Source organism: Oncorhynchus tshawytscha, linkage group LG09, assembly GCF_018296145.1.
Source record: "Oncorhynchus tshawytscha isolate Ot180627B linkage group LG09, Otsh_v2.0, whole genome shotgun sequence".
Taxonomy (NCBI): domain Eukaryota; kingdom Metazoa; phylum Chordata; class Actinopteri; order Salmoniformes; family Salmonidae; genus Oncorhynchus; species Oncorhynchus tshawytscha.
Genome location: NC_056437.1, coordinates 22,007,096 through 22,017,825, shown reverse-complemented (window position 1 = coordinate 22,017,825; position 10,730 = coordinate 22,007,096). Strand labels below are relative to the sequence as shown.

Here is a 10,730-nt window from a genome sequence, read left to right as displayed (position 1 = left end):
CCCGGAATATCTGAATCAAGAAAAGTGTTGATTGTCTTACTATGAGATAAAACAATCGCAATCGTACAAATATGATAAAGGACATTGGGCAGGAAGTACCTCAATCAGCATAATGCAGGTGGTCCTTGACTTCATCATGAGGATCTCAGAGTACAGCGTCACTCTGAAAGAAAAAGTCAATTAATGAATCTATAAATCTGACTTTTAATCCTGATGCAGAGCACAACTGTAGGGAATAACATTAAGACTGCATAGAACATTAGCTGTTATACTGGCAATGGGAGGCCTGGTATTGGTGAAAAAGAATCAGTTACATTCCATTTTTTTTTACTACTTTAACAGTCAGCATTTTAATAACAAAAGGCTGTGTATTTTCTGGTTCAGAATAATTGAGTCTGGAACCAGTTCTATAACTGACACGGGACTATAAATACACTTGTTTTGTTCCTGGTTGGAGCGTTATTGTTGCTCTGCTATCATCACAGATTTAACTGTCCCAAGAGAGAATGTGGATGTGCTACAATAACAGTGTGTTATGTTAATTCAGCCTGATCAGCTCCACTGCACATAACCACATAGGAAAGCTTGGGGTTCAACCCAGGAAAGCTCTGGGTTCAAGGCAGCAGAACTAACGCAGGTGAATTCATGTAGCAGGTTAGGAGAATTAGGTTAATGTTAGGGTTAGGCTTAGCTATAATGCTACAGTTTGTCAACAACAGTTTGTCAACAACTGTTGTCCCCAGCGCGACCACTAGATAGAGCTGTTGTAATCTAACCATAATCTAACCACATCTAACCACATCGGTAGAAACGGAAACAAATCATCTGTGGCCACAAATCATCATTATCATAATCAACGGAGGCTGCTTTTTATTTTTTTTAATTTAACCTTTATTTAACTAGACAAGTCAGTTAAGAACAAATTCTTATTTACAATGATGGCCTACACCGGCCAAACTCGGACGACGCCGGGCCAATTGTGCACCGCCCTATGGGACTCCCAATCATGGCCGGTTGTAATACAGCCTGGATTCGAACCAAGGGGTCTGTAGTGACACTTCTAGCACTGAGGTGCCAACAACACGTGTTGTTGAGTTGGTTAAATCTGCTGGGGCATCTTGTATCTCAAATTACAGTCATCCAATAGGAATAAAGCCTGCAGGGAAGGTGAGGGAGGAGTTACATCTATTGTAAACAACTTTTTGGGAGAGGGAAGAACAAGAATGTAAAAGACAATTAACTTAAAACCATTAGCCTCATACTGCCTACTCGTACCATTGTCATTATTATGCATTATGTTTACATACAGATTATACACTGCTCAAAAAAATAAAGGGAACACTAAAATAACACATCCTAGATCTGAATGAATGAAAGATTCTTATTAAATACTTTTTTCTTTACATAGCTGAATGTGCTGACAACAAAATCACACAAAAATTATCAATGGAAATCAAATTGATCAACCCATGGAGGTCTGGATTTGGAGTCACACTCAAAATTAAAGTGGAAAACCACACTACAGGCTGATCCAACTTTGATGTAATGTCCTTAAAACAAGTCCAAATGAGGCTCAGTAGTGTGTGTGGCCTCCACGTGCCTGTATGACCTCCCTACAACGCCTGGGCATGCTCCTGATGAGGTGGCGGATGGTCTCCTGAGGGATCTCCTCCCAGACCTGGACTAAAGCATCCGCCAACTCCACAGTCTGTGGTGCAATGTGGTGCGTTGGTGGATGGAGCGAGACATGATGTCCCAGATGTGCTCAATTGGATTCAGGTCTGGGGAACGGGCAGGCCAGTCCATAGCATCAATGCCTTCCTCTTGCAGGAACTGCTGACACACTCCAGCCACATGAGGTCTAGCATTGTCTTGCATTAGGAGGAACCCAGGGCCAACGGCACCAGCATATAGTCTCACAAGGGGTCTGAGGATCTCATCTCGGTACCTAATGGCAGTCAGGCTTCCTCTGGCGAGCACATGGAGGGCTGTGCGGCACCCCAAAGAAATGCCACCCCACACCATGACTGACCCACCACCAAACCGGTCATGCTGGAGGATGTTGCAGGCAGCAGAACGTTCTCCACGCCGTCTCCAGACTGTCACATGTGCTCAGTGTGAACCTGCTTTCATCTGTGAAGAGCACAAGGCACCAGTGGCGAATTTGCCAATCTTGGTGTTCTCTGGCAAATGCCAAATGTCCTGCACGGTGTTGGGCTGTAAGCACAACCCCCACCTGTGGACATCGGGAAGTGAGAAGTGGTCTGTGGTCCCCACCTGCAGAACCACTCCTTTATTGGGGGTGTCTTGCTAATTGCCTATAATTTCCACCTGTTGTCTATTCCATTTGCACAACAGCATGTGAAATTTGTCAATCAGTGTTGCTTCCTAAGTGGACAGTTTGATTTCACAGAAGTGTGATTGACTTGGAGTTACATTGTGTTGTTTAAGTGTTCCCTTTATTTTTTTGAGGAGTGTATATTCAATGTGCGGGACAAATTTGAGGCTAGGATTACACCTTTTACAAATGGTACTTGAGGATAGGTACAGTACAGAGGAGGCTGGTGAGGGGAGGACGGCTCATAATAATGGCTGGAATGGAGTCAATGGAATTGAATGGCATCAAACATGGAAATGTGCTGGGTAGGTTTGATACTGTCCCAATTATTCCAATCCTTTCCAGCCTATTACTATGAGCCCATCCTCTGATTTAAAGTGCCACCAGTCACCACTGGTACAGTACGGCTATGAATATAAACACTTTGTTGTAATACCCTAGACTGACAGTAAACGGTGCTCTTGTGTCACACGTTTAATTCTAGTTCAGCAGCACGGTGTGCATTGTGTGAATAAGTGAATAACACTGAAAAACCTGCAATAAATCTGGCATCTGAAAATATTTATTCTGAAAATGTTTACAGTTAGAGAAACACCTTGTAGGCACAGGAGTCTATTGTCAGTTTAAAACAGGTGAATCTGCTAAGGCTTTTAACATGTCTGTAATACCTTTACATAAATAATCTTAAGTTAAAAATGTTTAGTATTTCTAAAATACATTAACATGTTAAAGTCCTCTATATTACAATATACAATTATTGTTGTACGGCATGGCTTTAAGAGTCATGTTAGACAGTTTACACAGAGCAAAGTAAATAAATACAAATGAACAAAACAGAAAACTCTGAGATAATGCCTGCCTAGCAGGACTTTAGTACTACAAATAAACTATTGAGCTAAAATACCACAATCAAATCTGGTAACAAAAAAAGGATTGTTTGCACAAGCTAGTAAAGACTTTTCCTCCACAAGAAATAGATGACAGATGAGTTTCCCCGACAATCTTTTACTTATCTTCACAGAAGACAACCGTCACAACATTGACTCCAGCTCTTGTAAAAATAAAGTGGCATTGCATTTTACCTCTAAACCATTACACACACAAAAACACTGTATCCTCATCACTCTAAAATTCTGACAGGCCCAATCAAACACGTCTATGTTAGCTGATTTGGGTGCTTCTTAAGTGCTTTGGTGGAGAAACAGGAATCAGTAAAAAAAAAAAAAAAATCTCTGATTGACATGAAAGAGGCAAGACATCCTGTCAGGTGGGAGAATGTTCAGGATTCTCATACAGTAGGTGTGGGGACATGCAGGTTCAACAGTAGTGGTCTGTCTTGGTGTATATCAGTGTTTAATTAATACACTGTATATCAGTGTTTCACAGTCAGTCAGAGCAGGGCGGCGGCTTGGCCCCCGGCCTCTGTGGTGGTGATGTACTGGAAGGGGACAGCAGGTGCCGGGTCCAGGGTGGTGTACAGCCCTGAAACCTGTAGGTTCACCAGGGGCTGTCCAGTGGTGGGGCCAGGCAGCTCAGAGTCAGACAGGCACAGAGGAGAGTGGTTAAACATACTCTCCAGGCTGAAGCCCTCCTCTCTCACCCCCTCCCATAGGCTCCCTGAGAGACAGAAACAAACACATTATAACCCGTTAAAACAGATCATTAACCAAATCATCCTTGGATTAAAACAGTTATGTTCAAGACTATCTGTTTTGATAAAGGTGTTCAACAAATATGCCATTATTCATTTTAAACATACAGTAACATCCCTCCGATATTCATAATAACCCACCGGCAAACTCCATGATACTAGGGTCCAGAGCGTCCACATCTGCTGTGACGTCAGGGTGGAGGCTGTACAGACTGTGGCTGTTGGCTTGTCTGTAGGGCTGCTGCTGGATGAAGGGGGTGTGGGAGTAGTCTGGGACCGGGTGGAGGGGAGGGGTCCGGGCGGGAACAGGGGAGCTGGGGTCTCCTAGCAGGGTGGGATTCTGGGCCTGGAGATGGAAGGGGAGGGATGTCTGCAGAAGCCCAGACAGAGGGGAACCACAGGGGCTAGAAGGGAGACACGTCATCCTGGGGTCACAAGGTTTCCTCTGACAGCCGTCCGGTCGGTCTGTGATCAGCCTGTCCAGCTCATCTGAGAGACATGAACATTAGCAGTAAACAATGAGCTTACACTGAGTGTACAAAACATTAGGAACACCTGCTCTTTACATGACATAGACTGACCAGCTGAATCCCGGTGAAAGATATGATCCCTTATTGATGTCACTTGTTAAATCCACTTCAATCAGTGTAGATGAAGGCGATGAGACAGGTTAAAGAAGGATTCTTAAGCCTTGAGACAATTGAGACAAATCTTGTGTATGTGTGACATTCAGAAGGTGAATGGGCTAAACAAAAGATTTTAGTGCCTTTGAATGGGGAATGGTAGTAGGTGCCAGGTGCACAGGCGTGTGTCAAAAAGTGCAACACAGCTGGGTTTTACACGCTCAGCAGTTTCCCGTGTGTATCAAGAATGGTCCACCACCCAAAGGACATCCAGCCAACTTGACAGAACTGTGGGAAGCACTGGAGTCAACATGGGCCAGCATCCCTGTGGGTTTCTTTTGACACCATGTAGAGTCCATGCCCCGTCGAATTGAGGCTGCTCTTAGGGAAAAAGGGGGTGCAACTCAATATTAGGAAGGTGCCATTAATGTTTTGTACACTCAGTGTACATAAGCATTATGTGCTGTTTTTTCATTAGAATGGCTAATTGCCACAATATGGCTAGTCTTTTCTCGTCTGCTCTACCATCCTCACCTGGATTGGCCATGCTGCGGCGGATGGCAGTCAGGTCCTTGCGTTTCCACTTCTGCATCTCTTCCTCCATCTTGTTGATCTTGGCTGGGTTGAGGGCCCACAGACAGCCCTTACGAGTGGAGGAGGAGCCTCCCTGCTTGTTCTCTTCCTTTTGAAAGCACTTGTTCAGAGACAGGTTGTGTCTCACAGAGTTCTTCCAGCCGTCAGGCGCCGTCTGTAAGGTAGACCATCAGTTAAACACATACTGATAAAAACATTGTTGCCGATGTTCCCAAACTTCCATGAGCCAGATAATCTCACGTGTGTAAAGAGGCATCTCCCTGCTCCTCACCTTGAAGTAAGGGAAGTGCTCCTTCATGAAGCCATAGATCTCACTGACAGGGAGGCTGCCTGTCCGGCTGTTCTTCAGAGCCATAGCAATCAGGCAGCTGGCAAAAACAGTCAAATATCATCCATTTTCATTTTTGCTCAGTTCTAATTGTGTCTTCTTTTTTGATAGGTCCTTTACGAACTGTGTTAAAACTGTACCGATTAAATGTCATGTAAACTGACCAAGTTAATGTGTTAGTGTGTCCTACCTGTAGGAGTAGATAGGTTTGGGGAAGGAATTAGGTTCTTGTAGGAGATCCTGGTTGCTGTGGGGGTTGGTGATGCTCATGCCTGCTGCTTGCTGCTCATACAGGTTTTGGCTATGGTAGGAGGGGCTGTTATACAGGCTGCTGGGGGAATGCTGGGAAAAATGAAACCAATAAACTTATTAGGCCCTCCTTGCATTAATTACGAGTTATAGAGAGACACAATGAAATACTATATGCATCACTCTGTCATAAACTCTTCTGTTCATTAAAGTTCAGAAACATTTCTGTGGATGTTACCTGTTGGACAGCCTGAGCTGGGCTGTAGGCCTGCTGGGGGGAGTGGTAGTGGGCTGGGGAGGACTGGTATTCTGAGGCAGGCATACCACTTCCTGGGTACCCTCCTGTCATCTGAAAGATAAAGACTCATATGAAGGGAAGAACATGGATGATTAAAAATAACAAAGACAAACACAAATACAAAACAAAAAAAACAAAAGGTTTTGGAGTACTTACATTTCCATTTTGATTGTTGATGTAGTTCATTCCAATATAACTGTTCTGCATGTTGCTATGGGGAGGGACAATGGTGTCATGTCCTAGTGCTGTATTCATGTTTCTGTGCTGGTCTGAACCTGGGTGAAGCTCCAGTGGGCTGCTCTGGGGTTCTGTGTTGTTGAAGGCCAGTCTGCCTGTGGCCATCTGCTGCAGCCTGTGTACGTCCACGGTGGTGAGCCAGGATAGAGACTGCAGGTCCCCTGGCAGCTCCTCACTCTGCTGGGACAGCTCAGTGGTCAGCAGCCTGAGCGACAGACAAAGGAGCTGCTCAACATCTACTGTAAGGGACCGGAGTTACTGAAACTGAAACTTCATTCATGGATTCCATGTTTCATCACAAAATTGTTTTGAATGTTCATTTTAGGACTGATGCCCAGCTGAGCATTCTACTCAATGCAGTGACAATAGGTGCTGATGAAGACTGTCTAAAGTGCATTACCATGTCTTGGAAGCACGATGGCATTAGAAAAGGAGTCAATATTTTTTAGTAGGACAAGCTTTTGTCATCTTTGCTATGTCGCCAGATTGACTTTAGATGCAGTATAACTTTAATTAGCTATCTAAGATTGAGGGGAGAGCACCAACATTTGAGCTAGCTAATGTTACCATTGCTAGCTATTTCTGTCAAACCTTGCTAGCTCACGGCCAGCAACATTGCCATCTCTCTAAAGTAACCTTGATGGCAATGTTGTTTTCTACTAATTATGTGTCTACTTTAGCAATGTCATTGTATTTCCAGTCCACTATAGTGTAATTTTGACGAAACATTCACTAGCCCCCATTAACCTTCCGTCGGACATCAATATGCTGCGGCATCGGTAGAATGTTGACACGAACGACTGACGAAGGTGCAACCCATGAATAGCATGTCTAATCTGATTGAGTTTCTTTTTGGACAGAGTTTTACAAACTCTATTTGCACAACTGACCCTTTTATTTCAATGACTGTTACTTTCCAGTTCCAGATACTCAAAAAATTAATGCAATGTTACATCCGGTGCCCACGGCTCCATTTAATACCATAAATGTATTTATAAAGCGCTTTTTACATCAGCCGATGTCACAAAAAGCTATACAGAAACCCAGCCTAAAACCCCAAACAGCAAGCAGATGTTGGAGCACAGTGGCTAGGAAAAACTCCCTAGAAAGGCAGGATCCTAAGAAGAAATCTAGAGAGGAACCAGGCTCTGAGGGGTGGCAAGTCCTCTTCTGGCTGTGCCGGGTGGAGATTATAACAGAACATGGCCAAGATGTTCAAACGATCATAGATGACCAGCAGGGTCAAATAATAATAATCACAGTGGTTGTAGACAGTGCAACAGGTCAGCACCTCAGGAGTAAATATCAGTTGACTTTTCATAGCCGATCATTCAGAGTTAGAGACAGCAGGTGCGGTAGAGAGAGAGAGTCAAAAACAGCAGGGCTGGTGAACAGGTCAGGGTTCCATAGCCGCAGGCAGAACAGTTGAAACTGGAGCAGCAGCATGACCAGGTGGACCAGGCTGAATCACAAATACACAGGGGCACCCCCACAATATTCAAAGTGTGGAGTAGGGTCGGGTACACTGTGCACATTGTCTGCAACAGTTGGTCTGGCCATTGAATAATGATTAGTTATTCAAATGACAGTCCCCAGCCCTGTGGCACCTGGCTCTATTGTTTCCAGAGGGCTGTTCCCTACACTCCACCCCCAAAATGACCAGAGCCTGCATTAATCTGATTGAGTGACAGCTAATTGACAAGGGAGTTAAACGAGAACCATCTGCCTCTCTGTCAACACCAGACCCTCTGCACTACAGCCAACCGCTCTAGTGCAGGAGAGCCTGGAAAGCAGGCTTAATGCTGTTGACTCTTCTAAACAGACATTAAAATAACATGCATGCTCCTGCCTTTCTAAAGCACATTTCAGTCTGACCTTACATTTCGTTAGCTTAGTTGACAATAGTTAGTATTTTACTGGGACTCTTCTTTCTCACAGTAACAAACATAGCATTTCAGCTCCACCCACACATTGTTATCAGTAGGCAGATTGGGTGAATTCATTTTGCATGGCTTGGTGCCCCGGGTGGGTGGAGTTTACACATTTTAGACCATTCCATTGGTCCTTAAATGAGATCTCCACCCACCTGGTGAACTTGGCAGTGCAAAAATGAACTGGCCCATTCTTATGTTTCGTCAGATGATAAAAACAAAGTGTTGCTTGGAGACCCTGTGTGGTCAATGTCATGCCCACAAACCAGAAAGGGAATGGTTAACTATAAGTTCTATAATGTAAAAACCCAGTCTATAAACTGTAGTAGTAATACAATTACAAGTTTGATTGTGGTTCATTTTACAGTCAGGTTTTAGCTAATGTCTTGAATTAACTCCATTGTAAGTAGACTGAAGAGCTGTTCTGGTTTTCAATCAATGAGTCATAGGCTATAAGATAAGAAACTAGTTAAGAAACATAAGACATTAGCCTACAGTGAGAACATCACAATAAAGTTACATTACTGTGGGAACAGAGTATCCAGCATGAAAAATATTACTGTAGTTTATTCAATTACAATTTGGCTGAAAGAAATCTCCAAACTTGGTTGCTTCAAAGGTAACTTCACATAAAATCTGAAAAAAACACAAACCTTTTTGAGGGAAACATCCATGTAACAGTGCCACAAAGAATACCCCTCAATTCAGATTAGCACAAAATAATGATTCCTTCTGAAGTAAAAATCCCTTCTTCACTGTCAACAATGTCGCTAGGGGAACTCCAAATAAACACAATGAGAAGGCTAAAGACAAGCAGGTCCAGTTCACTGAGCAATTATGTCGCTGAGGTAGCTAAGCTCTGATTGACGAGAAGAAAAGTTGTTCTTTACTCTCTTTACTCTCTCCGCTGTTGGAAGAAGTGTTCGACGTGTGAACGATGTGTCCACCACATTTGCTTACCAGTACAAATTAGACAGGCAGTCAAGCAAGTCCTCCCCTAAGGGTTTCTACAAGCAGTGTCCCCTTGTTATCTATTTTGAGGCCACCCCTCCCAAGTCCCCAGCACCAGACACCCAGGGATAGACCCCCCTCCCCTTGCCCCAACAGTGGGACAGAAAACAGAGCTGATGGGCTCTGACATATCTATTCAGACCTAAAATGATTAATTGTAATGATTTTTGTGTGTGCATATTTTCAGACACACAGAGAGAGAGAGAGAGAGAGAGAGAGAGAGAGAGAGAGGCGGAGTGAGAGAGAGTGTGAAAGTTAAAGATATAACGTTTTATATATATATATATATATATATATATATATATATATATATATATATATATATATATGAGAGAAAGAGAGAGAGAGACCCCTTGCAAACCATAACTTGAAGGTTTGCCTGCCAAGCTTTTCAGAGTTAATTCAGACCCGTGACAACCTGGTGAAGTATCATTATCTAGCTTTACATGACATCCTGTGATGAGGTGTGATGAATGATTAACGTTAACGTTACTTTCTGAATTTCTGAAAATCGCTGTCATGCTGGCGCGGTGGTATCATCTGGCGCGATGGTATCATCTCCTACAAAATAAATAGTCAGTTAGCTAACCTTAGTTGACAAACCTGGCACACTGCCAGCCAACAGCTAGGTAGCTAACCACAGTGACAATGCTAGCTTTACATTTACACAAGTAGCTACGTAGCTGTTTCAACTAACGTTAGTTACCAGACCCATACCTGACTGTCTAACTAGCTAGCTACAGTAGCTCGTTTCAATCTAGCTCATAATGCTAGTATGAAACATGTATTTACTTTGACAGCTAACTTAGCTAGCTAGATATCAGACACGTTATATGAAATGTAAAAACAACTATGTAAACAACCCCTTGCTAACCTGTTCTGAACGAATCAACGCTGAGTTTGAGTCCATTCATTAACCTTCCAACCCGTTTTAAAACTCTCTCTTCGTCACCGACTGCCTGTCCAGTGTGTCCACTCTGGCAAGGAGCTGTTCATCAGCACCACTGTCTGGTTCCAATTTTGATCCGGCGCGCTTGCCCGCGCGATTTGATGAGCTGCAGCGGGAAGGTGGTCGAGGAGGCGCGGAGAGAGGCAGTAACGTTAGTTCTCAGGCTCAATGATAGCCGTGAAATAAACACCAGTGAAAGCAGACAACAACATAGACATGTGGGAATGATGGTCATTTTAAGGGAAGGGCGTTAAACAGTTTGTAGACTGCAAATTGACCGCAAGAAACCCAAACAGATATCACGTTGGACTAAAACATAATACTTTCAAACATTGCTTACGTTTGTTTATGATCACCTGTCTCTCTATTATGGATGGGATTGGGAATACTTGGGAACAGATTTCAATTGGAGCTGATTTCCTAGTGTGTTTTCTTTTTGCCGATAAAATTTGGGGGGCCAAATAAAACCACCCGCTAGCCAAATTCAGTTGGGGAACTCTGGCCTAGGCCCTCCTCTCGAA

The 10,730-nt window shown here is 43.6% G+C and overlaps 1 protein-coding gene across 3 annotated transcripts; it reads right to left on the bottom strand.

The window, feature by feature from the left end:
- Window positions 1–2,890: 2,890 nt before the first annotated feature.
- LOC112259326 (forkhead box protein N4-like) lies at window positions 2,891–10,332 on the bottom strand. Of its 3 annotated transcripts, XM_042326678.1 has the most exons (9): window positions 10,135–10,332; window positions 9,754–9,821; window positions 6,238–6,523; window positions 6,022–6,132; window positions 5,725–5,876; window positions 5,478–5,574; window positions 5,147–5,360; window positions 4,131–4,478; window positions 2,891–3,955 (listed from the first exon to the last, which is right to left on the bottom strand). In XM_042326678.1, exons 1-9 carry the CDS (start codon window positions 10,168–10,170, stop codon window positions 3,729–3,731), a joined length of 1,539 nt encoding a protein of 512 aa, XP_042182612.1. In that variant the 5' UTR covers window positions 10,171–10,332; the 3' UTR covers window positions 2,891–3,728. The 3 variants fall into 3 exon arrangements, with proteins under 3 accessions (XP_042182612.1, XP_024289809.1, XP_024289807.1); XM_024434041.2 differs by lacking the exon at window positions 9,754–9,821; XM_024434039.2 differs by lacking the exons at window positions 9,754–9,821; window positions 10,135–10,332 and adding an exon at window positions 8,903–9,301.
- Window positions 10,333–10,730: the final 398 nt, after the last annotated feature.